The sequence below is a fragment of the Channa argus genome, chromosome 11 (genome assembly GCF_033026475.1).
Source record: "Channa argus isolate prfri chromosome 11, Channa argus male v1.0, whole genome shotgun sequence".
Lineage (NCBI taxonomy): Eukaryota > Metazoa > Chordata > Actinopteri > Anabantiformes > Channidae > Channa > Channa argus.
This window is the reverse complement of record NC_090207.1, coordinates 3,465,312-3,490,389: the sequence shown is the minus strand read 5'-3', so window position 1 is coordinate 3,490,389 and position 25,078 is coordinate 3,465,312. Positions and strand designations below refer to the sequence as shown.

At 42.4% G+C, this 25,078-nt stretch overlaps 1 protein-coding gene across 9 annotated transcripts in view; it reads left to right on the top strand.

Annotated features, from left to right (window-relative positions):
• The window catches only part of znf608 (zinc finger protein 608), a 59,211-nt gene that overhangs the window by 9,631 nt on the left and 24,502 nt on the right, over positions 1-25,078 (top strand). For all 9 annotated transcript variants that reach the window (XR_010915519.1, XR_010915520.1, XM_067520701.1 and 6 more), the window contains one exon: positions 22,044-22,314. Coding sequence is in view for 7 of the 9 variants with exons in the window: in XM_067520701.1 (XP_067376802.1) it covers positions 22,044-22,314 (271 nt within the window). In the remaining 2 variants the exon portion in view is untranslated. The remainder of the gene's footprint in view (positions 1-22,043; positions 22,315-25,078) is intronic.

The following is a 25,078-nucleotide window of genomic DNA, read 5'->3' as shown; positions in this document are numbered from 1 at the left end:
GCTACCATTGGGATTTGTGTAAAAGGATGTAGAACTAAATCCACCTTTTTAAGGAGAATTCTCTCAACGTCTCTCAAATTACCTTCCACGTGTTTTGGAAGATGAATGCACCAAGTTCACTGACCTGAAGACTCATTTAGTGCTTTTGACATAATTCCTCACAGTAGGATGTTTCTCATTTTGAGTTGTGTCAGAAATGTCGCTCTGTTCAGCTCCACCGCCGTTATGCTGATCTTTCCCAGGTGCAGCGCTTACAACATTTATGTAAGGACGATGAGATGTGGTACAGTAATTAGTAATAAAAGAAAAAGTGGGTCTGCAGCTGAGGCTTTTGGGAAACATCATTAGTTTTAGAGGCGTTTCTGTCATAATCATTTTGGCTGACGATGGCGTGACACGAAAAGTCAGACGATCGCCAACATTATTCCATATTTACTGATGGTCAGTATTACAATTAATCCTAAACGGTCGTCCATTCTTTCTATTTTTCCATCATTAACCGAATGCTGACAACAAGTCACAAGCTGGACGCACAAGGAAATTAACAAACATATTTCCAGTTGCAATTAGGTGTTTGCTTTTGCAGCTCGGCTGTATGGAAACATTGTTTTTAGGCTTTGAATGACTGAATTACGTCTAATGTCTAATCAACACAGGTTGAAGGATAAGAAAAAAGCTGTCATGTCACCAATGGGACGTCTCTGAAGTCTGCACCAAATTCATTCCAATCCATGCAGCAGTTGTTGAGAGAGTTCATTCTGTTTTAAAGCAGTTGACTGATGAACCATCCTGCCAACGCTGCTAAAAAGCTCCAATCTGAGACCTCTAATAACAACTGGAAGGATTGAGCTTCCTAAAACAATCTGACGCGGCCGCGCTGACCGAAATAAAAGCAGCTGTGCTGCTGCTGCTGCTGCTGCTCCTGCTGAGGCTCAGACTGTCATCTGCATGATAATAAGACGCACTTGAGTTTGTCTGTGAATGACAGCGGCTGCTCTGCTATCACTTTCTGTCTGTCAGTGTGGATCCCTGCAGGCTGAATGAAGATGAAACCAGAAAAAACACTCTTATCTTGAATTCGGACCGTCTCACAGGGGTGTTAACATGTTCCCCAGTATCCGCTTGTTTCCCCCTTTTATTGTATGGCTGAGCTGAGACCCTGTGAAACCAGCTGCTCGCAAGTTGTCCCTTTTACCTGGTGGGTTTTTGACGGGGTTCGCTCAGGCTCCGTTTCCATGGCGACGTCGACAGCGTTTGGTTTGTTCGGGGAGAGTTGCGATTGGGGTGTGATGTTGCATGTTGCAAACAGCTGATCCCGAGCAAACGGGATCCATTGGAGTGGACAGATGGCCAAAAATCTTCTAATTCAGATTTTATTGATCTATAATTATGGAAAGATAGTTTTTATACCACGAATGACAAAGGAAATACATTCCTCATGTTTGTTAGAGGCAAAATGCACAAAGAACCTTTGTGGATTTTAATTGGTATGAATCCGACATATAGTGCTGCCGCGAAAACTAAAACCTCAAGGAAGTATTTGAGTGTGTGGCAAAAGTATGTGAACCTCCAGGACTAGAAGATCATTGATAATTGAGTTGTCACCAGGCTTTAAAGGGTTACAGAAACATTTCTACATAGTTTGGACTCGTTTACTAGTTTACTCGTTTACTTAAATGACTTGTTATGTTTGGTGATGACCAAACTCTACAGCATAAGAACCTTATCTGCATCCTACCTGGACCTGAACCTGATTTGCTGCCTCCGGGCCAGAACTGCTAGGAGCATCTAAGTTGTATAAGTAAAGTATATCCTGACTCTCGAAGCAAGACAGCGACCCAAAACACACAAGTCATTCTACCAAAGAACAGGTAAAACGGAGGAAACGTGATGCTTCGGAATGACCTAAGTCCGGACTTTAATCCTTCAGAAGTACTGTGGAAGGACACGAATCCGGCAAGTTCGGGCAGCAGACCAAACAACATTCCCGAGCTGAAGCTGTTCGGTAAGAATGAGCTACTTCGATGTGCAGGGCTGACAAACATTCATTGGAAATGTTCAGTTGCAATTATTGTTGCGAGGGAGATGCAGCAGATACACAAATCATTATCATTCTTCACAACAAATAAGTGTATTTTTGTTTTTCTGGTTTCCCTTTGTCTAGTCTAAGGACCTGATTCTAAAGGGTTCACAAACTTTCAACTGTAAATCATAAAATTGTTGTTTTGTATTAGAAATTAAATTGAATCTTAATGTAACTCTGACGATATCATATTTATTATCACTTTCTACAGATGTGTTAGTTGAGTTTCAGCTTAGTACATAAATGTTAAAGCAAAGCGAAACAGATAAATCTCAGGTTTATTTATCTTCTCACATTCACTCTTGGATCCAGTCTAAATTATTTGCAGCCAGTTACCAGTTTTTCAGACTTCTTGAGCTTATCATCTTTGACAGCGACAATTCCAGGCTGCTTAACAGATGAGTGGGCCGTGGTTTGTTTGTGCCGTTAAGACGTCTGGCGACGCTTTGAATTAGTTATGGATGCACTTCCTCCGAGGCAGTAAAACACAGGAGCTGTCAGGACATCCTGCAGAGTAAACTTGGCTAATGAAACACTTTAAGGGCTGACTAACTCTAAAGGACATGTGATAAACAGAGTTGAAGACAGGGCTTCAAACAATCCATAATGCAACACTGTCTGCAAGAGAGACTATAGTGAAGTCGTGGAAACAAAAAAGGAAGAAATGATTGAATAGTGCAAATAAAACAGATACCGGCTGTTTTATGGCTTGTTCGCAGAAAGGAATAATTTTAACAACCTGGTCACTGAACCCTATTTTGGGTTTTGGAGGACTGTAAAAATTAAGGTGATTTATTGGAAGGCATTAGTTTCTGTCAGTAAGGCACAGTGGAAGAATAGTTAGCACTCATGCCTCACAGCAAGAAGGTCCCGGGCTCATTCCCCGGACCGGACCATTGCTAAAAACGTGTGGTGGGAACCAGGTCAGGTTCAGGATGGAACTTCGTTGTACGTACACCGAAATATGTACGATGGCTAATAAAGCCCTTTGCGGCTGTGCAGTATGTGGTGGTAAAGGGGGGACTGAAGTTTCATAAGAGCAAGAATTTGGCCCGGAACAAAAAATGTGTATTCGTGCCCTTATGGACTTTACATGAACCAGCAGCACATGATGCACATTACTGCCCTTTTGTTGATGCTTTTTCACAGGAATAAGCACATCGTTTCTTTTCCGGCGCACAACACCCACTGACTTTCAGTGATTTCAACGATCGTTCAAGTAGAGAAAAATAAACTTTGCTCAGAGCACACGTCCTCCAAACCATAACGCAGTCATATTTACCAGGTCCAAAGCAAGAACAATGCATATCGGCTTACGGAAGTGATTTCATGTTTGTGGTTGAGTAAGAGTCATGTCAGCACACAGCAGCCTGAAGCGAAGCCTTTACGGGCAGCGATGCAAAACTTTTCTCTGAACAATTGAGCTTAAAAAGCCAATCGGCTAAAAAAAAAAAAAAGAAAGAAAGAAAAAAGCTCCTCACAGCTTTCAAAGACTTCTGCTGTATTTAGTCAACACAGTCACAAAAATGACCTGCGGGGAACTTAACCGGGTAGATTTGACTCTCAGATCACCAAAGGCTTCAGGCGATACTTCAAGGCAGCTTGAAAAAGGTGAACCTGAAAAGCAGCAGTGGCTCAGTGCACCTTGTTTAAATTATACTTACTGAATATAAATGATTGAATATACTTTTATTTACACGCCGTACGCCGATAGAGGCAGGGGAAAATATTAATCTCACGACACACTACTGTTACACACACAGAGTACGACCAAATCTTACTGATGGCTTAGAGCAGCAATCAGTTTGCAGCACTGAAGAATAAAGTGCGGTGCAAAGTAAAATAATCAGAACTTTAATGTGTTGGTGGGGGTCCACCTTCTGATGATCATCTGACGGACGTTTATAGTTGGCCGACCTTTTTATTCGGGCTGTTATCATCAGACAAAGGTCACTGGTCCTCAGCAGAATTCAAACTCGCACCGTCACGTGTCCAGTCTGCGCCGGAGCCTGATAATCAGCCGCACTTTGATGTGGCCTCTCCCGTCATTTTTTTCAAAGAATATTGGCTGCGGCGAGCTTCAATCAGCGGGTCAGACAGTTATCTGACAGCCAGCCAGTCAGTCAGACTCCTTTCCAACACCCTGAATGAAATTCTAAAAAGGCACAAAATGTCCAACTGCTCACGCTTGATGTGGGACAAACCGCGGCGCTCACTCACGTCAGCTCTTGTGGAAAGGCTTCCGTTTAAAGCTGCTAAACAGTGAGTCACACAAACTTTACAAGGTGCGAGCACTGACTTCAGAGAGACTTTACCTCTGCAGAAAAACAGTGGCACGTCTCAACATTCAACTAAAGCTGGGTTTGCACTTAACACTGAACAGGGGGAAAAACACTCATTCATCAGGGACATTAATGCATTGTTACATCAAGTGTGATAGAAGCATCGACACCAGGAGGAAAAGTTGAACCTCGTGGTTGTAGCCATGTTGTTGTTGTGTGTTCGGGTTTTCTTCCCCCCCCCCTTGTTGTATTGTTGGAAACGGCTGCCTGATGTTGCTGGACACACTGACACTGAGCCAAACTTTCAAAGTCAACAATCCTTTTCATTTTTTAGCGGCGGTAAATTTTGCACAAGATACTGCTTTTGTATTAACCCGCACACACACCGTCCTTCTGGTGCTTTCGAACAGGCTCACGAGTCATCTACTTTTATGTATCAGGTGCAAAACCTGCAAAAAACCAATACATTAAATCAGTCATCATCTGGTTGTTTAATCTGTAAAATATAAGAAAAGAGCGAAAGAATGTATTAATAACGTAACTGCCATTTTATTTACGATGGATTTGCAGCAATGTTCGTTTCTCCAGAAGTCGCCTGATCTTACCTGGCCTGCGAGGAAGTGCCGTTTGCTGCCCCCTGTTGGATGATTGCTGTGTTACACCAGCTGACACATTCTCTCAGTACATTAAAGACTTGTGTGGCCTCTAGTTCTTACCTGAGTAATCCATCATGGGGAAAGTTAATTGATCAGCTGCCTCTGTTTTGTGGCTCATCAGGCCGGATTTTGGGACCCAGTGTCCTGATGCTGTGTTGTCATGGCAACCTTCCCTAGCTGTCCTCTCCGCTCCGGTCTCACTCTCTTCCTCTCTACCTGATTAGCGGCAACTCGCCTCACCTGTGCCGCTCTTGTTGTACGCTGCTCTCACCTCCTTCCTGGTTGTCTTCCGTTTGTTTAAGCTCCTGTCTGGCTTGTTGATCCTGAGCCACGCTTGGACATTTTTATGTTGGACTCTTAGGTACCGTCTCCCATTTCTTTGTTATTATGTGTGTTTTAATTACGTAGATGGCGTCTTTCTGTTGCTGCTTTCTGCCTCATTGTGTCCTTAGTTTTTGCTTAACCTGCTAATTTCAGCCGCCCTCGTTTCTCCCGTGTTTTCGCCCCCTGTCCGTCCCTACTTTCCCAGCTGCTCCCTCGCCACACTCCATCTCTTCCACCTGCGCTCCTTCGCAGTGAGACCCCAGCCCATACTCGCCTGTCCTCTTCAGGCTGTCCTCTTCAGGCTCCCCATATTATATATATTAAATGTCTCCTCCTACATGACATCACTTGGAGGAAGTTTCAATTCAACTTTATTTATACAGCTCCAAGACAAAGTCATCTCAAGGCACTTTACATAATACGGTCAAGACTATACAGATATGTAGAGAAAAGCAAACACGCCCTTGAACAAGCCCTAGACAACAGTGGAGAGGGAAAAACTCCCTTTAATGGAAAAACCTCCGGCAGAACCAGGCTCAGAGTGGGCGGCCATCTGCCTTGACCGGTTGGGGTGAGTGGAAGGTGGAGCGAGAAAAGAAAAGACAAGAAAACATCAGGCAGGTTGGTAGGATTCAGGAGCATCTTTAGGGAGTTACTGGGGCATCCTGAAAGTAGGGAATTACAGTAGTCCAACCTAGAGGTAACAAATGCATGGACCAGTTTTTCGGCATCACTTTGAGACAGGATGCTCCAGGATGCACTAAGGTCCAACAGAACAAGTATAGGATCATTGGTGCTGTTTCTGTACTATGTAGTGTACTCTGTTCCTGTTCAGACCACTATGAACTCTAAATCCTGACCGAACCTTCACCTTAGGTCATCTCTTTGATCTTACTGTGGAGTTTGTAGTCATGGTCAACCTGCTTCTCCAGAGCTCCTCGGGATGACATCATCTGGATGATGTCATCTGGAGGAGTTTTCAGCTAGAAGCAGAGAAATATTTTAATATAGTGAAGTCAGGGTGAAGTTTAAAAGCCTTAACGTACTTTACACCCTAAACTAAAGTCCTCGAAAGCAAGTTGAAATTGGTGAAGTCGCCCTTTATGCTGATTCAACTATTTATTCATAGTTTTAATCCTTTTTACCCCCAAATCTGGAAATTAAGTTGAATTTTTAGTCACTTATTGATGGAAATGTATCTCCAGTGATGGTGCTTCCAACCGATTATGGATCAGTTCTTTTTTTCTTTTTCAGATTCAGAATCTGCACAATCTGTTGCTTTGGCTTCATCTGATTAGCCAACAATTTACAATGGAAATTGTGTCCTCCGGTTTTGTAAGAGGTCAGAATTGAGCAATTAATTAATTAATTGAGCAATCCGGATCTCATATTTGCAAGAAATGGAAATCTCGTAATGATGCCCAACTTTGTGTATCTATGGCAGCGCAACACTTCCTGTTTCTTCACAGGTGTGAACACGTATGAAGACTTTAAACATTTAACGTAGTTATTAAGACAACAGTGGCATCATGGTTTAGGACGATCCAATTCAATTCTCTGTTTTAAATTGGGGACTTAAAAGATTCCTCAATCTGATTTTAAATATCAATTCATGTTTTTTATTTTCCACATAGGATTTTGGAAAATGTCCCATTGGGATTTAATGTTACAACTTCTACAAGAAACAGGAAGTATTGCGTTGCCACGGATACTGTCACACTATACAAACCCATTCTTAATTATAGGATTTAAGGGCTCTGAGTTTATTTCTTTAGTCAATGCAATGTGCCACCGTACACTAAGGCGCAAATTCACACGGTACGAATAACTAAATGGTCCATATTTTCAGGGTTCCATTTATTCTACAGAGGTTGACATTTGGGCTATTTACCTCCACCATTTTCTATCCCTAAAGACAATTTTCTGATATTTTACTACGCTCAGAATGTAATTTTGTTGTTTCTCAGTTCCTCTTGCTAAGGAAGAAAAGAATCAATTTACAGCTCGCTGTAAAAATCGGCTTTAATTTGGTGCCGATGGTGGAAGAGCTGCTGTGGTTTTGTCTGTGTGCTCCGCCGGGCTGTGATTGACAGGAGGTTATTGGTTGAAAATATGGAAATCAGACAGGCTTAAGGCAGATGCAAGCCCCCCTGGTGAATCTGACAAAGATTCAAGGCTTCAGAAGTTGTTTTTGAAAATGAGCAGGTGACCTTGGCTGTGCTTAATTTTCTTCTCGTACCATCCAGGGGAAAACTTTCCTTGTTACTTATTTAACCAATTCACGAGCAAACTGCAAATAGTGTAGTAGTTTTCTAACTTCAGATCATGTGAACTATTAATGTGTCATCACACAGAATGTGAAGCAGGTTTTTCACCTTGCATCACGTGCACAAATGTGAACACTGGACCTTTTGTTTTTGGCTTAACTGTGACATTAGTGAGTGTGCAGCTAAGTGGGAACACACACATTTACTCTGTGTGTGGGAGTGTGTTTGTGTCCGCTCAGCCTCTCACTGAACTCAGCACTGATTAGGAACTTCTGTTCATTTTTTCCCCCCCATTCTCTCTCTTTCTCTTCTCTCCTTTAAAGAAGAGAAGGCTGACTTTGCATCTGTTAGTCTCCCTTCACATTCGTAATCGTGTCACATCGTGTTCTATCTGAACAAACTTTTAGTCTGTGTTTTTTTTTTTTCCCAGAATCTAGATAATGTTGCGGAGGTTATAAATAAATATAAAATATGAAAATATTTTTGGAAGAATTCACATTTTTTTTTTACAGTATTTGTTTTACAACCTTGAATCAAGGTTTTTATACTCTGGCTTTTTGACAGATTGCTACAAAGTAAGAATTCTAGCAACATTCTTTGTGCTTCACCATTACCATCAATGAGATGCTAATCAAGCAAAAATCAGTGCCCTACTAATTTGTCAGAAGGGTGAAGCATGTTTTTCTTTATTAAGAAAGTACATGTGAATTTATATTAATTACTTTATCCAAATTTCACAATTGTTACTGAATCATTTATGTTTTCGACTAAACTATTGATCTTGGGCAGCATTAAATTGTTCTGCTACATTAAAGCCACATCATGGTATTAATGTTCTGGCTGATTGGTGGATCCCAACAACACACACATTCGTGGGATCAAGAGTAAGATCCCTTAAGAATTTGGAGCCCTGTTAAGCTTTTCTCTAACCGCACAGTGAACACGAATTAATGCAGCAGCACCGAATTCGCCGGTGACATTCGAGCACTGTGAAGCTCTGCAAACGTAGAATACGAGTCAACGTGTTTGTTTGGCCTACATTTGGTATCAGAACGAGAGATTTGTTGTCCCACTGCTTTCTGTGATCTAAAACTGTCAATCATGTTGCACCTCGGGTGCAGCTCCATCCATGACGTTACAGTGGGTGTATCGCCCTCAATGAAATTGTCGACAGAGATTAGTGGAACTGTATCCCTTCATTGACTCATATTCCCCACTTTATTTTTATGCCTCTTTGAAATTGTACGATTGCTTTTGCTTAGAAGAGTGAGCTCATGCTTAAAAACAAATCAATCAGTGTTGGGACATATTGACTAAATTACCAGAATTAGCATTTTGATTAATTGGCCTGAAGCTCAAATACCAGAGAATAAAAAAAGGCCAAAGGCTCCGCTGCCAGTGTTGGTCCCTACTCCAACACAGGCACAGAAGTGTGTTTTCAGAGCAGTACAACAGCTCATGTGGAGGCTGGACCAAGAGTCCATTAGGAATCAAAGTATCAGTGCCAACCAGTGTGTAAAGGCTTCATGGTACGACGCTACGCCCACACACTCTGCTCTGCAGGCTGGAAGCTTTTCCCCTCCCTGCATTCATTCACCACATCATCCATAGCTCCAAGAAACACCGAAATAAAGCAAATGCATCACAATATCACCTCCCACCATCTGTCATTACCTAAAAATCCGTATTAGAATCTGCTGATATCTGTCGCTCCTCCTCTGCCTTTCACATTTGATTTAGCTGCATCTTTCCTAAAAGCACCTTGTTTCTTCGTATGGGTTGCGTGGACACACGGGGGTTCTTCAGTGGAATGTCTCTCGTCGGTTGAAATCCGAATCAGGTCAGGGCTTCTTTTTTCTGAGATGATCAGTGTGGTGGAAAATAAAGTCAGAATTGTTATTTTTTTGGGGGGTGTGGGTTTGGAACATCTCACGTGTTGTTAAAGTGCTCTCCACTGCATAAAATGCTGTGAAATGTAAAATGGCTGAGTACTTAGGATTAAGTGCTTATCGTGTGAGGGTGTTGGGGGGCTGGAGCCTGTCCATTATTTCCCTGGGCTTGAGACAGAGTAAACCCTGGACAGGTGGTCAGTAAAGACTGACATATAGAGACAAGCAAACCTTCACATTGTGGACAATCTAGTCGGCAGGTAACCTGACATGCATGTGTTTGCACTGTGTGAGAGTTTCCAAAGGAAAGTTTCCTCTGGGAACTCTACCTCCCTCAGGTTATTAAAGTTTAATAGAAAATTGCAATTATAATGGTAAAAAAATCAGTGGTATTTGTGCAAGTTGAATTTATGTTTCCAGCATTTGTCGGTAGAGGTTTCTGACACAGCTTGCAAATGAAAGACGTTACATTCCCAGGTCCTTCCCCAGATTCTTTTGCATGTGTGCAAGCTTGGCCTCCCACCGGGCTTTGTTGTCTGTTGGCCCATGAGATGTTAACGTCACATCTGCAGCTGTGGCGATGTCCACAAGCATTTGATGGCGCCTTTGAACAAGAACCTAAACACTTGCTGCAGTGTTTGGGGCTGACAGTTCATGGGTCTGTTGGGCTGCAGTTGATGGGGAAAAGAGTATTTACTCCACCAAATTTATAGTCAATGCAATAAAATGCACTTAAATGTTTCCATTAAAAGCTTAAGATGGACGACGGTACAAGCTAACCATAGCGTGTGTGCGTTGCATGTGCTCCAATTGCAGTTTAGTTCTGCCTCTTTGTTGTTCCATCAATGTTTACTTGAAAAATCCACTCTTAACGGGAATTGATGCAGAATCAGAGAGGATATGAATCTGTCTTCTCCTCTAAAACTTTCTTTCATCCTTCTTGGTGGGAAAAAAACACATGTTCCGCGAGATTCTTTTGAAATTTCATCTGGGTTTAGGTTTAGGAAAGAACTGTGAACTACTCAAGTATTTTAAGTTTAAAGTCTTTCACTTGATATTCCTCTGTTTTGTGAGACTCTCGTCCCGCCCTGACCCCCTCCCTGAGCAGACTCTGTATTTAAACTACGTCCCCAAAATGGCCCCATTCCTGCTTCTTACGTCCCTTCATGTCATGTCAGTATTAGCCTGTATGGATAATAATGAACCTGCTGAACCACCTGGGAGGTACACGGTTAACCATCATTATCGCCACGTTCTAGGCTGTTGGTTTCATTAGCTTAAGTAAGTTTGCTGACTTACAGTTTTGTAAAACCAAAAATTTAAATCTGGAATTTCGATCTACACAGTGTTATAATTTGGAACATGGCAAGTACAGCTTCTGCTGCATGACTTGAAGGCAGCATCTGTTGTCAAAAAGAGACACTTCTGTGGCCATTGTTTGTATTGGCCAGGTTTCAGATTTCCCTGTAGTAACCTGATTGAGTCTCCTGTATGTTCACCGTCTCCAGTGTTACATCGACTGCCAGACTGTGATTTCCGCCTTAGTTCAGATGCTTTATAATTATATCATTATGAAAACTCTGCTTGCAAACACTGCAGCTCTGGGAGATTAATTTATGCAGAATTGGGCCGACATAATTATTGTTAATGGCTGATTGTGCAGCAGTTGTGTTGTTGAAGGAAAGAAGCGGTTGTTAGTTTTTAGATATTTCGCAGAAACAGCAGGAATTATTATGGCAGTGAGTAATGTGCATTGTTTTTCACTCTGTTGGTTTAAATGCCATTAGCTTGTCACTAGGAAGGTAAGTGCTGTGTGTGTGTGTGTGTGTGTGTGTGTGTGTGTGTGTGTTTGTGTGTGTGCACTTTTATGGTGATACTGTAAGGAGGGAAACAGAGAGCAGAGATGAGAGCTGAAGAGGGAAAATAGGGAAAAAAAGATGGCTACCATTCGCAAACTCGCACAAACGTGCAACACAAACACACACTCCACAAACCACAGCGCACGCACACACACACACACACACACACAAAAACAAACAATGCCTCCTCTTTCAGCAGCAACAATAAAGACAGGGATGAGTTCTGTCTGGGAAAGGAAAAAAAAAATACTGACAGTGTTGCTGCTCACTGAGGGATTTAATAGGAGGGGAGGAGGAAGAGGAGAAGAGGGCGAAGAGAGGACAGGTAGAAAAGAAAAGGGAGGAGGGAAGAAGGCCGGAGGATGAGAACACAAAGAAGGAAGAGGAAGAAAATGAGGAAGAAAAAGGAAAATTAGGCACAGGAAAGGCTGAAGGAGGAAGAGCAAAAATGAAGAAGGCGCAGGGAAAAGAGGAAGGGGAGGAGGAAGGAAGGGTGTGAAATAAGAAAAACGAGAAGAGGTGCGAATGAAAGGGGGATGAGAGGCTAGAAAGGGAAACAGGGAAGAGGATGGACAGGGAAGAAGAGGCGAAGGAAGACAAAGACAAAAGAAGGAACACGAAGGAAAGAATCAATGAAAAGAAGAAATAACGGGAGGATTAGAGGCTCAACACGGAAAAGAATGAAGAGGAGGAAAGAAACTAAGCACAATAAGTGAGAGTGAGAAAAAAACAAGCAATGCAGGCAAAGAATGGAGGAAGGCAAGACTGTAAACAAAAGCCATGAAAGATGATTGGAGGAGGAAACGATGGATGAAAGGGGAAGGACAAAATTCAGTTTTACTGCTTCTCTAAACATTCCTGCATGCGTTAGCAGAGCTGGATGGGGGGGGGGGGGGGGTCGATGGATAAATGAACAGATAGATGGATAATTGGATTGTTGCACTGATTAGAATTCTTTACTGGCATTTTTGAGCAGCATTCCTCAGTAGTCTGGCTGCAGAAAAATGCGAGTGAGGATGGAAAAAAAACCCCAACGAAAAGCGAAGATAAAACACGTCTCCGTTTAATTATAGATTCTAGAGGCAGAATTAATGGAAAACTCAGCTGGCTCCCCTGACACCGCCCCCCCCCCCCCCCCCCCCCCACATCCACCGTCTCCTGATTAATTTGTGTAAATCCAGCTCTGTGTGTGAGTTAGGACAGCTGTTTGTGATTCAACCTCAACACAAAGCTGCGGCGTGACGAAGGAAACATTTAAGTCAAATCTGCTTCAGGTTTTCCTGGTCCCCTCTTCTCTCCGTCCTCTGCGGCCGTTTGCCACTGAAGGTGGATGCACAGGTGTGAAATCGATTAAACGCACAGCTTGTATCTACATTGCGCAAACACTATGAAAACAGATTTTTTTTTCTTTCAAGTTTTATTTTTAAGCTCAAATCAGCCTTTGTGTGCCAGACTGGCCAACTTTGCAATTAAACCATCACCTCAGTTATTGGCCATCAGTCCCTTCAGGATGTCACAGACCCCTTTATGATGGTTGCAGCCTTCAATGCCTGACTTGTGCTGTAGATATTTTAAATTGCAAGGTTGCACAGAATTCACAAGTCATTATTGCAATGGCAACACTGAATCTCCTGGAGAGACTGACGAGCCAAAACAGCGGCAGTGGCAGATTATCACTTAAATTTAAGGGTTATAGAAGCAATAAGTGGCTTTTTATCCATGTTTGCTTGCTTGGCTCAGGTGGTGTGTTGATGGAAACTAAATTTGACAAAGTGCTGCGACAGACGTGGCGAATAAATAACATACGTGCAAGCAAGACTTAAATATCCACCGGAGAAAGTGGTGGCTGCGGAGGAGCTTGTGTTTCGATCGGGTTCTTGTTCAGAGAATTGGTGCCACCCAACTGTTAATCTCTGTGGATGGTTGTCCAGCAGCTGCTGGATCAGTGGTTTGATCCCTGGCTTTTCCTCTTTAGCGTCCTTGTTTAACTGAGCTTAGCTAATGACTCTGTTAACAGACTAGTTCAAAGCGACCTTCCGCTCACTTTGATCCGCGTCGTGATGAATGATGGACGGAAAACTGCTGCCAAGACCTGGAGAGATAAAAACCCTTTCGGAGCTTGGAGTTGAACACTGGTGGCTCCGTAGCTCTGCAGCACAGGCCTGTTAATTTTCATCTGTTCCAAGCAACAACAGCAAAGGCTCTTGTCCCCCTCCGGGTGGGTGCTTTATTGATCCCAGTGGGGAAATTGTTGTTGGACAGCTGCAAATGGACGATGTTGCTACTACGGGTAGGACACTGTGACACGAGGCCAGGAGGGACTTACTCTGTAAGTTATGTATTATTTCTTATACGTTAAAGAGTCAAAAGCTGCTTTTCTGCAGTGAAGTTACTATTTTTCTGCCCCTAGAACAAATGGTGGTGCCAACTCTCAAATGTTCTGAGAGGTCTCTGCAGAGTGGGCAATCAAATACCAGCGGGGGGGGGGGGCTACAACCAAAACATCCAGTTTACTTGGTCCTCAGTTGTGTGCTACTGTTGTGGACTAGAACAAACCATCACAGTGTTTAGTGTCCCCACCGTAAGAGAAGGTGCCAAACGTCTATGAATCCATCCAACTGTTGCAGATTGTTACAGTAATAACAATCTACACGAACATTTTGACACTTGGGAAGACATCGAACCCCCAGGTTGCTTGTATTGCTTGTGCGTTTCCCACTCGTGAGTCACTTTGGATAAAAGTGTCAGTGAGCCTCTTTTTCCTTAAGATGTTCTTCCAATTATCATGACAAAACAAGTTTGTTATCCTAAAATAACAAGGTAATCAACTGCTCGGCTTCTGTAAATGTAAAGTGATTTTTATTTTTTTTTTTTTACTTTGGCCTAACTCGAGTTTTTTTTTCATTGTAACTGCAAATAAAAAAAAAATCCACTGAAACACATGTTTTCTTTGAGGAAAAGCAGCGACGGAATTTCTCTAAAAGAAAACAAGGAAGACAGATTCCGTGTATGTGCACAGCTCCAGGGTCCATGCATATTTTAGTGTTATTTGGGTCTTTGTGTTCTTTGTGCTCCTGTGTGGTTTAGTCAAAGTGGTAATACTTGAGTTTCACTCTTTATTTATTTTTTTTTCTTTCTTCCAGTCTTTGTTGCCCAGATGAAGATACAGGAGGCTTCACAAAACAAGATATTGGAGACTGAGAAAAATACAACAACTGAAATCGATGATTGCAGAAGCCTGAGGCAAGAGCAGTGATGCAGAGTTTTAATCAGCGTCAGTTCAGGGGAGGACAGCAAGAGGCTGAACTAAAAAAGAAAGATACTTTTAATGACAGAGAACCACTGGAATCCCCAGATGAAGGTTAAGGTCCGGTTACGATCGGCCAGCTGAAACTACACTGCTCAAAAGAAAGCAACTCTGAAAGCTTTGTTGTGCCTGAATTATGCTCATCTGTGCAGTAAAAATACTACATCCTTTGCACCCTGTTGGATAGAAAAGCATTTGCTGTGTGTCTGTTGTATTTTCGTTGAAGCAAGTAGTTCGTATCAGACTGTTTCAGCTCAGTAGGCAGGAACATTTTAAGTCAGTGTCTTGATGTGCGTCAGTTGACTGGATTAATTTCTTCTGTGCTCCGTTTGTACGATACCATGGGCATCAGTTAATGCGGGGGAATGTGTTTGAATTTGACACAGGTTCTTTCCCCAAAATGCTGCACGTTACATTCAAATACGGTTAATTGGCAAAAAGCAATTCAGCAATTCGGGAATAAAAGCAACTGCAACAATTACTGTATTCGAAGATCAACGGCTTTCGCCTCGTCTCTTCAGGGGGCCTGTGTTTTTATGCCGGACGCCTTTCCTGCCGGGCTCGGGATTCGAGCTTGCGGCCTTCTGCACCCCAACCCAATGCTCTACCACTGATCCAACAACTAGAACGTTAAGTAGAAAAGTCGCTTTTTACAAATTTATTTTCCCTTCATATTCTTTGTGTAGTCTCCATGTTTCTGCACCAGGACCGGCTGCAACCTTTCTGTGTGGAGTTGCATGTTCTTCCTGTGCTTGCGTGGTGTTTCCTCCCACAGGTCAAAGACACCATGCTAATCACTGGTGGGAATTGCACCGGCAACCATCTAATCATAGGCTTTTTTTTTTTTTTTAAATACCAGATCTGCCTCTGGTTCTGCTGTGTTGCTGTGATCTTTGTGTATTATGGAGGATTTTTTTTTTTTTTTTTTTTTAATTAAGAAACAGTGTGAGAAAGGATGATTTGTTTGAAGCAATTTACACATGAGGGAGCAGGCTTGTGTTTTTATTGTTATTTTGCTGTGTGACTCTGGGTCCTGGCTGACTGGAGCTGCTGTGTGAATTGCGATTTAGCGTTGTTATTCTGGGTGTCTGAGGGAGGGAGAAGGCGTTAACGGCGGAACAGAAATCACCGGGGATTGTGATTCTTCTTTTATACTTAATTTGCTTTGCGATTTGGTAGAAGTAGTCCTGGGTGGTCTTTGTCAGCAGCTGCGTGGGAGTTAACAGACGGTTTCAGGAAATGCGGAGGATCATCTCCCTTTTGTTTTATTGCTATTTTGCATGATACATTTGCATTGTTTATCAGGCTTTTAACATAAATGCAGTGCAGTACACAGCTGAAACAAAGCTGACGACAATACCTGGAGCAGACTGAAACTAAACCCTGCACCCTGAAGCCTTTGTGAGCTTCCGCTACATACTGAGCCTCAAAGGAACCAGAGGAGGGAAAAGTAATTGTTTCGGAAGCTGCATGAATATGTAACTTCATCTGAACGCAGGGAAACGTCCCTAATAATAATTTAGATAAATCGTAGTGTGTCCTGCATTAATTCTGTCAAGTCTCCACAACAAAGCTGCAATTATGGCAACGGTGGTGCAGGAGGGTGGAGCGGTCGTGTGACGCCAACATTGTTTATACGCGTGCTCGACTGAGAAAACGGAATAGCAATAAGTAAAGGCACGAACACAATGGCTGCTGCGGTGGTTCTGCGTTGAAAAGTCACCACAGTCGGTGAGATGAGTACAAAACTAACCATGAGAACTTGTGTAACAGAACAATATTTGCACACAATCTGCTCCAGTGTCCGGAATTTCTACCTGCAAGCATCTGCACAGTTTGTCCAACAAGACGCTGGTGAGCTGTAGGCCTGCGGTTACAACCAGAAAAAGGAGAGCAGATCTAATGAAACATATAATGAAAATGCTGAAGCGCTGAATGAGCTCTGGTTATGTCTTAGGAGTAAAAAACTGCTCAGTATTAAAGTGTTGCTCTGCCAGCTCACCCAGGATATTACAGCGATTCTCCTCTCGACTTGTCTGTAGGTAAATGTACTGCTCCCGTCATTCTAACGACATGTTGCAGTGGGCTCTAATCCACACATCACATGTTCCCTACAAAATAACTTTACCTTTGAAGTTTAGTTGCTTAGGAACCTTTTTAGGAGACGGGCCTGAGTGTACATGAGTGAAAAAGCAATGTAATCTCATCGCGACCCACGTTAGAGAGACGGAGACACAATTTATAGAAAATATTATTATGTTCAGTCTTTTTCTTTTTTGGTCTCATTCCTAGTTTACAGCCACACACTCAGTCATTCAACTGTGCCCTTAGATTACAATTACAGTCAGTCAGTTGGCTGAAACTTTGAGACTTTTTTCAAGGAGCACACACGGGCAGTATAGGGGCTTACCCATGTGGCCAAGAGGGACACCCACTGTACACCCTGGTGTGCAAGACAGACAAAGAAACCTCAGCCACACGACTGGGAGTTAAAGGAGGCTGAACTTAAGGCAAACGTGCCATGATGGAGTTCAGTGACAGCCAGTCCAGATCATCTTCACTCCAGTGGAAATGGAGGTTTTTCTGCTCCGGGGGAAGAATTAGGAGAAAAATGTTTACTATTCTGCTTTGCTGAAATCGTTTTAAGACGCAACGGAGGGGAAACGTGTCACCTCGGATGCGGGGCTCACATTTCTGTGTGACAGGTCTGTACCGAGATGCAAGCTGTGCCGCAAGAAATGGACTACAAAGCTCAGAGTGCAGTTTGGCGTATAAATCAGGAGACATATGTTTAGTTACACCATTAAAGTATGTGATGAATGCACCTCCAGAACTACAGCAGTGCCAGAACCCAGTGACAGCCAACTGCTTTGTCACCATATTTGTGAACGCAGCCTAGTGATGGATAGATATATGGGGAGGAGGTGGACAGGCGAGAGAGCTTTAAGTTCCATGGTGATCACCTCTCCGCTGGACCAACACACATCCCCCATCAGGGGAAAAGGTCCAACAGAGACTTTATTTCCTCAGGAAGTTCCAACAGGTGCACCCCTCTCATCACCTGCTGACCAGTTTTGATCGGGCAGCAATGGAGAGGCACCGGTGCAGAGGTTACATTGGATATTGGAGTCTTATTATTTATTCAATGATCTCTCTTGTTCTTTTGTTCAAGTGTTTGGACTCCATGTTGAAATCAAACAGCAGGTTCCAAGTGCCCTGAAAAATCAAAGCTAAACCATCATCAGCTTACTGCTTCCATGAACGTCCCATGGGATAACACTGTAACACCTGAGCAGCCAGCTGTCTCAATATTTATGAGCCACCAAAAGTGGGAGTCAGTTAACTTACGATGGCTGTAATTCCTACATATTTCATTTAATATATTTTCAACCAAACCCTTAAATTAAAGCCAACAGTGTTCAATTTAAGCACGTCGTGTTTTGTTATAAGTCCACTGCTGTGGCATAAAGAGAAAATAGTATTTGGGAGCATCTGGCCATTTGCTTGGACATTGGACATGCTGTGTGTTTTAAACAAACGTCGCTGAAACCATCGCGCTTGAATATTGAGGTCCCCACCGAGCGTCTGGCTTCTGAATCCGAGTCCTTTAATGTTAAATACCTGCTGGTATCCAGTGCCCAGTGCTGCAGCTGCACTTGTAACCTTGGCAGTAACCTCTGCGGCTCAAACTGCTCCAGGAGAAAAACGGCAGGGGGGGGGACTTTAAACAAGAGTCCAGAGCACCACTCTGTCTTTGGTCTTTCTCGCCACAGAAGCGAGGAAAACCAACAGTTTCTTGTCAGATTTTACCGGAACCTGTGCGAGTAACTGAGCGATCTTCACAATAACACAAAACAAGCACGACTGCTTTATCTGGGAAAGCAAACGCCGAACAGGAGCTCGGCGTTTGTCAAGTATTTACCGACTTGGCATGGCCAGGAGGTTTTCTCGAACTGGAGAATCATTCAAGAATATCGTGCAATGAGATATCTGTCGAGCCCATAATCTTTATTGAGGCACAACAGAGAGAAAAACCCTTTATTGCTGCTGCTCACTCGGCACAATTATTTCCCAGAGCTGCTGTAATTGGGACCATAATAAGTGGTGAAGATAAGAGTGGAGCACCAGTCTCTTAGTATTTCATTACACGTGTAACCATAGTGATAGAAGTCCTTAGGATCGCTCAAAAGCTTGGAAAAAATGTGGTTTTGGCTTTTATGAAACACAAGCAGGAACCGAGAAATGTGATATAGCTGTGGACATCCGGCTCAAAGAGAAAATGTCTGAGTATATAACAAAACGGCAGTGCTGGATGTTTAATACGACTTATTAATACCCATCAGCACTGGGGCAGAGTTTTCCCACATCTCTCTCTCTTCTGTGTTTATTTAATCTCCTGTGGTTCCTGCTTTTTTTCGTATCTACAGACAACGTTTTGTTTATCTGAAAACTCAGCATGTTTCGTCTTTGATGCACCTTCCCTCCGATCATGAGAGATATATTATTCATGGCGTCTGCCCAGCAGCGCTACAGTCCAGTGCGTCTGTGGTAAAAATCGTTGACATTTTGGGAGCAGCTGAAGAGAAGGCAGAGCTTTAATACTGCAGTGGAATCACAAGATACGTCTTGTTTTTTGTTTTTTTTTCTAAAGCTTTCAGCCAAACCGCCACTTGATTAGTGACTCGTTTTCAGAAGCTCCGATAATTATGTTATGTTACGAATTAACCTTGAATGAAGGTTTCACAATGCTCCCAGGTTCAGTCTGTATGCAGCCTCTGCAGATTCACCCTTGAAGGATAGTGACGCATTATTTCAAGTGTGTTCATAAAACAGCGATATGAACAGAAGCAGGTTTCTATTGCTGAAGCTATTCCTCCTGTTCATTCTGGCTGATCCCTTCATAAAGGGCCTTTCAGTGAATCTACCATCCAAGAATGTTTTCAGATGTGCATTTAAACCTAGCATGAAGTCTGCGCCGCCTTCTGTAAGTCTGCGTTAACCCAATCAAGTGCCTCTTTCACAGTCACAAGTCTTTTTAGTATAGAATTTCCTCTTTGTGTTTCCCTGGACAGTAGTTGCCTGCTGATTTGCAGCAGATGGATGATAACACCGAGGAAGTTTGTAGAAAAAAGGACTAAAACTTGGGTTTGGGATGATATTCATTCCTCTCCATATGACTCAATTTACACTGCAAATTCGAATTAGTTAACCGTAATTTAGAAAGCATGCGAAAATAATTGCTTTCTTTGATTATTAGCGTAGTTTTGCACTTTGCCATTTGGTCTTTGAAATGACCGCTGCTGTTATCTTTTAAAATATTCATAGGTTTAATATCAATAACAACAGAGGACGGGACATTGTAGTTGTAACCTCTAACAAATACATCACATCCTCATCTGAGCAATGACTGCAGACAACAAGGGAACTCCAGAGGCTTCCCACACTTTCTCTTGTTAGTGTCATTTTGTGCTCCCTGCCTTTGTGAAACTCAGTTCAGTGGTCCACAGCTCAGCAGAGCATCCTGCCAAAGACCCCTTCCAGCAGGGGTCTGGAGAAAACCCCATCAGGTCCATTTTATCATTGAAATGGGCCTTTACCTTCACAGATGTAGACTGATGGCAAGGTTACAGCAAGTGCAACCAGATTCAGAGGTCGTACAGAGAGATAACTTCTCATTTCCTCTTTGTTGACTGAAATTTCAACTCTAGCTGAAATGTTAAGGTGAACCGAAGTCGGGGGCTCCAGAGAGTCATCCAAATTTAGTTTGAGGTTTTCCAACAGTGAAGCAAATGCTTGTTTCTTGGTGTTGTCGTCTGTTTTACATTTGATCACTTGGTAAGCTGCACAGGGCAGAATTACATTTTAAAATAAAGTAATATCATTGTAATTACCAAAGTAATAAAAACGTAATAGCTTGGTAATAACAATGGATATATGTAGATTTGATTCATGGTAGCTTCAAAAATTAATGGTAATACACTTTTCTATTTGTTGAATCTTATTATTATTATTATTATGATTATTGTTATTATTCCAAGCACCAAGAGTGTGGTGATTATCTTTGCAAACAAACAAACAAACGTTTCATAACAAAATCTAAGTAGATGAGTAAAACACTTTTAACAAGGTCGTTACTTTTCTGAATACAGTAGCTGTAATACTGTAATCTAGAGTTAAATAGAACGGCAGACATTTTACAATACAATCAGTTAATATTAGGTGACAAACACACTGAAAATGTGAATTAGAGTTTCATTTGAAGGCTGGAAATTATTTGGAGAGGAAAGAGTGATGATCTGGACTTTATACCAAATACGGACGATAACATTGTGTAGATGCTTTAAACAAGGATTAAATTTGTATAGAAAGAAGTCAGAGCAGCAGACGGACAAAAAGAATTAGAAATGTTCACTGATGCTAAGCAATGACAGAACATTTGTGCTGGAACTCGTAAACCGCTGCATATGGAGGAGGCAGTGTTTCATTACCCAAAATAAAAAAGATAAATATGACACATCTGCATCTTCCAAGGATCGTAGAGATTGTGGAGAAACGAACTTCATCCTCACGTATGAGAGCAATATCCAGGTTACAAATAGCAGAGTTTCCCCTTAACGTCTTTGGCTGTGGACCAGAGAAATCAATAAATCGTCTGCATTCTGGAGAAGCCGATCCACACAAAAGACTTGAGCAACATACAAATCTCATTTCCCGTGTCAACAGAGGAACCGCTTTTGTTGTTTTTGTCTCACTGGAAGAACTCCAGCCATGTTGCCTTATTATACTGTTCCAGTTTTTTTTTTTTTTTTTTTCGCTCTGTGCAAAAGTGGCAGCTAATTATAAACTACAGCTTCTGTGTGGAGGCTGCTGGTTTGGAAACATCCATCCCAACTTTTCACGGTGACTAAAAGTGAAATCTTTGCCTCTTTAGGACTCGAGACGATTGTGCTAGAGAGATGCAGATGAATCTTAATAGAGTGGATGGAGAAAGATTTTTAAGTCTGGATCTAGTCGAGAGATGATTAGCTGCCACTCAGCATTAGGAAGTTGGTGGCTGCAGTCTGCAGATAGAATAATGAATGGTATGACATTTGGAGAAATGTCCTTCCGATTCTTGCCTCCATTATTCAGCTGGATCCTACATTAAAATAATCAGATGTCAGTTGGATTCACGTCAGGAATATTACAATGACATTAATAATCTTCCTTACTTATATTTATCTCAGTGTTCAGTGCAGTCATAGACTAAATTTCATTAAACGTAATGAAACTGAGCTGAATTGAGCTGGAGCGGAAATGAAGTGTACTAAAATTACACATTAGAATGCGCTGCAGTCTCCATTTCGCTGATCTTTAATGATGCCCCTTCTCTCCAGGTGGACCCCATGTTCACGGTGCCAGCTCCCCCTGCTCCGAGCCACCCCGGGGCCCCGGGCTCCTCGCTGCCTTCAGCGCCTTCCTTCTCCCCTCCGGCGCTACCCACGACGAACCCTAAGCAGCTGACCGTGAGGACGAGGTCCATCGGCACCAACACCCAGGACGGAGGCACCTCGGGGGCTCTGGAGGGCGACTCGGCCTGTCTGGGGCCCTGTCAGCCCGGGACCAGCGTCAACCTAGAGGGCATAGTGTGGCACGAGACGGAGGAAGGTAAGGAGCAAAGAGTCAGACGTCCTCTGAGCGGAGGTTCTCTGGTGGCGATGTTTAAAACCACAGGGACAGGGGCTTGATCCCAGGCTCCTCCTGTCCACATCTTAAAGTGTCCTCAGCAGGACACTGAACCCACAACAAATGCTATGCTGTGCTGTGTGTTGAAAATATGCTTTTGACTGGACCTCAGACATTAAAGATGTGTTTAGTGAAATGTAGTCTGTGATGGGGAAGAGGTGGAAAGTCTCCCGTGTCAGACATGAGTAAATAAACCACTTTAGTCACGCTTCAGCGAGGACAAGATGACTAAAAGGCATCAGCGGCTGCTCAGATCTTTGAGCTTGACTTGACTTTGCTTTGACAAAGCACTTTTCAATCCTTGATGTGTGCAAAAGCCCAGACTCACTGCACAGTGCTCAGGCACCTTTTTATTTCCACTGTTATCACTTTTGATGATTAGTGGTTGTCCTGCCTCTTGTCTCATAATCACACATGAAACTATTTTTACTGAACGCGAGCTGAGTGAAAACAGCTCTTTGGCCGTTTCCCCAAGATCTCAGTGAGCGAATGTGTGAAAAATCAGGTGCAAGTTTCCAGCAAATGATTTGTTTCGATCGCTCGCATTAAACCGGGCTGTTTGCACGATGAAGTCTTTAAGAGAGACTATATTAGGAGTCTGTTTGTTTAGAAGCTGTGGAAGCGAGTAATCCACATTTCTGGCAGGTGCCTGGAAGCAGGAGTCTGGACTCAGAGCTGAGTAAATATTTCTAGATCTTGAGACTTCTCAGGTTTACTGGACTGCTGTGTGTTGCCAAGTTTTTATCCACATATGAAGAGTTTCAGTCGATAGACCTTGATATGAAATTCTTGGTCATGTGATCACAGGTGGTATCTGTTTGTAGGTGGCAACCTCTGATGTGAATGTCCCCCCCCCCCCCCCCCCCAGTCTTCCTCTGTGTCTAAAATGTATGTTTTTGCACGACTAAACAGTTTTTATGAAGCATTACACGTACCGAGCACAATAGTTTTATTTATTTATTTTTTATGTTTTTCAGTCAAATACAGCATTTTCAGAGCAGTTTGTCCTCTGAAAAGGGAAAAGTGGCCAAATAAAACTGGGCATGACAAGTAGTGTGGGTTTGAAAAACATATGCTACAAGAAAAAATTTGATGGTGCTACTTTTATTTATCTTTCCAGAACTTTTAGGCGCTGCACTTATTTTTACACATTACTGCATATCCTCATAAGAGCTGCTTTGGCTTTAAAAATGCACAAAAGCTTGACTCCAGAAGAAGAATACGAGTCAAAGCAGAAACCCGTCCAACATTCCTAAATGATACCATGGGACAACTGGGCTGCGGATCAGACGGTTTGATGGTTCACCCACCGATTTTGACGCCACCGCTCTTTGATAGGCTGTTAATGAGGACATCGCTCAGCACCACAGCCTCTCAGCGGAGGTGTAATACCTTACTGCAGGCTGCTAATGAATAAATCCCATCTCACTCTGCCAGCCGCCGGCCTCTAAAGTGGAGTATTGAGTTTGGCGGAGTGGTGTTTGTATCCCGGCCCAGTATTAATTAACTGGAGCTACTCACTCCGTGCAGGCTAAAATAGAAAACGAGAAGAAGGGGAAAAAAGCACAAACCATATTCTGGGGAATGGATAACCCGTCCAAAAATGCTCTGAAACCGGTCAGAGAGATGGAGGAAGGACAGAAGGAAGGATTGACATCTTCGGCTTGAGAGAGAGAGAGAGAGTTCAGTTGGAGTCGCAGAAAACCAGACGGTGGATAAAACTTGTCCAAACAAGCCACAGCGAGAGCCAGCGCAGCGAGAAAACTGAAATGAAATTGCAGACAGTGACAGTTTGTAGTCAGTGAGGCAGAAAACATATATGGATAATAAACACTAAAATAAAATCAAAAGGATGCAAACCTCCTCTAAATATATTCAATTTGAAACGTATTCAACAACAAACTTGATTCATTTTAAATTCATCATGGAACAATGCCACATAGTAATTTTGCTTCTACGTCCCCAAGTATCTAGATTGACTTATTTTGTGTTATGTGAAATGATGTAACCTGAATATTTTTGGGTTTACACTTTAAGAAATCATTTAAGCATATCAGATTTCTTGACATATTGCAGATGATATGATCATTCCAGCAAATCATTAAAAAAAAAAACAGACTAATGATAAATACGGAAATAATCATTACATGCAATAATAAGGGAAAAAAAATACACATTTCCAGAAACCGTGTGGAAAATGTCATTACAAAGAAAAGTTTAAAAACTATTTTTGACAGTAAATACTGCAAAGGCAACATTTTAAACATTGACTCTGAGGCTTGTAATTGCTATTTGTAGAATGTTTGCTTATGTATTATTACAGCTTGACTCTGTAGTAAAGGAGTCTGTGTAATCAACCTGAACTGAGCTGTAAACACATATACGACAAAGGAGTGTTTCCACTTCCAATATCAAGCAAGTGATGTGATTATGTGTGATGAACACTTATAGGCATCACTAATTACGATCCAATAATATCATATTCATGTGAAATGAGACCTCTTGCATAAAGTACTTTTCCTTTGGGTACTTTGTGTTTCCATTACTAATACTAAGTTAAAATTTTGTATGCAGGGCTTTCTCCACTGCCATGGTCCACGGTCCACAAATTTTTATTAAAATCTCTGAGCAGATGTTTGAGGAATTCTGCTAACAGACAAAGAGGACTAAATTTATTCTGCGCTGC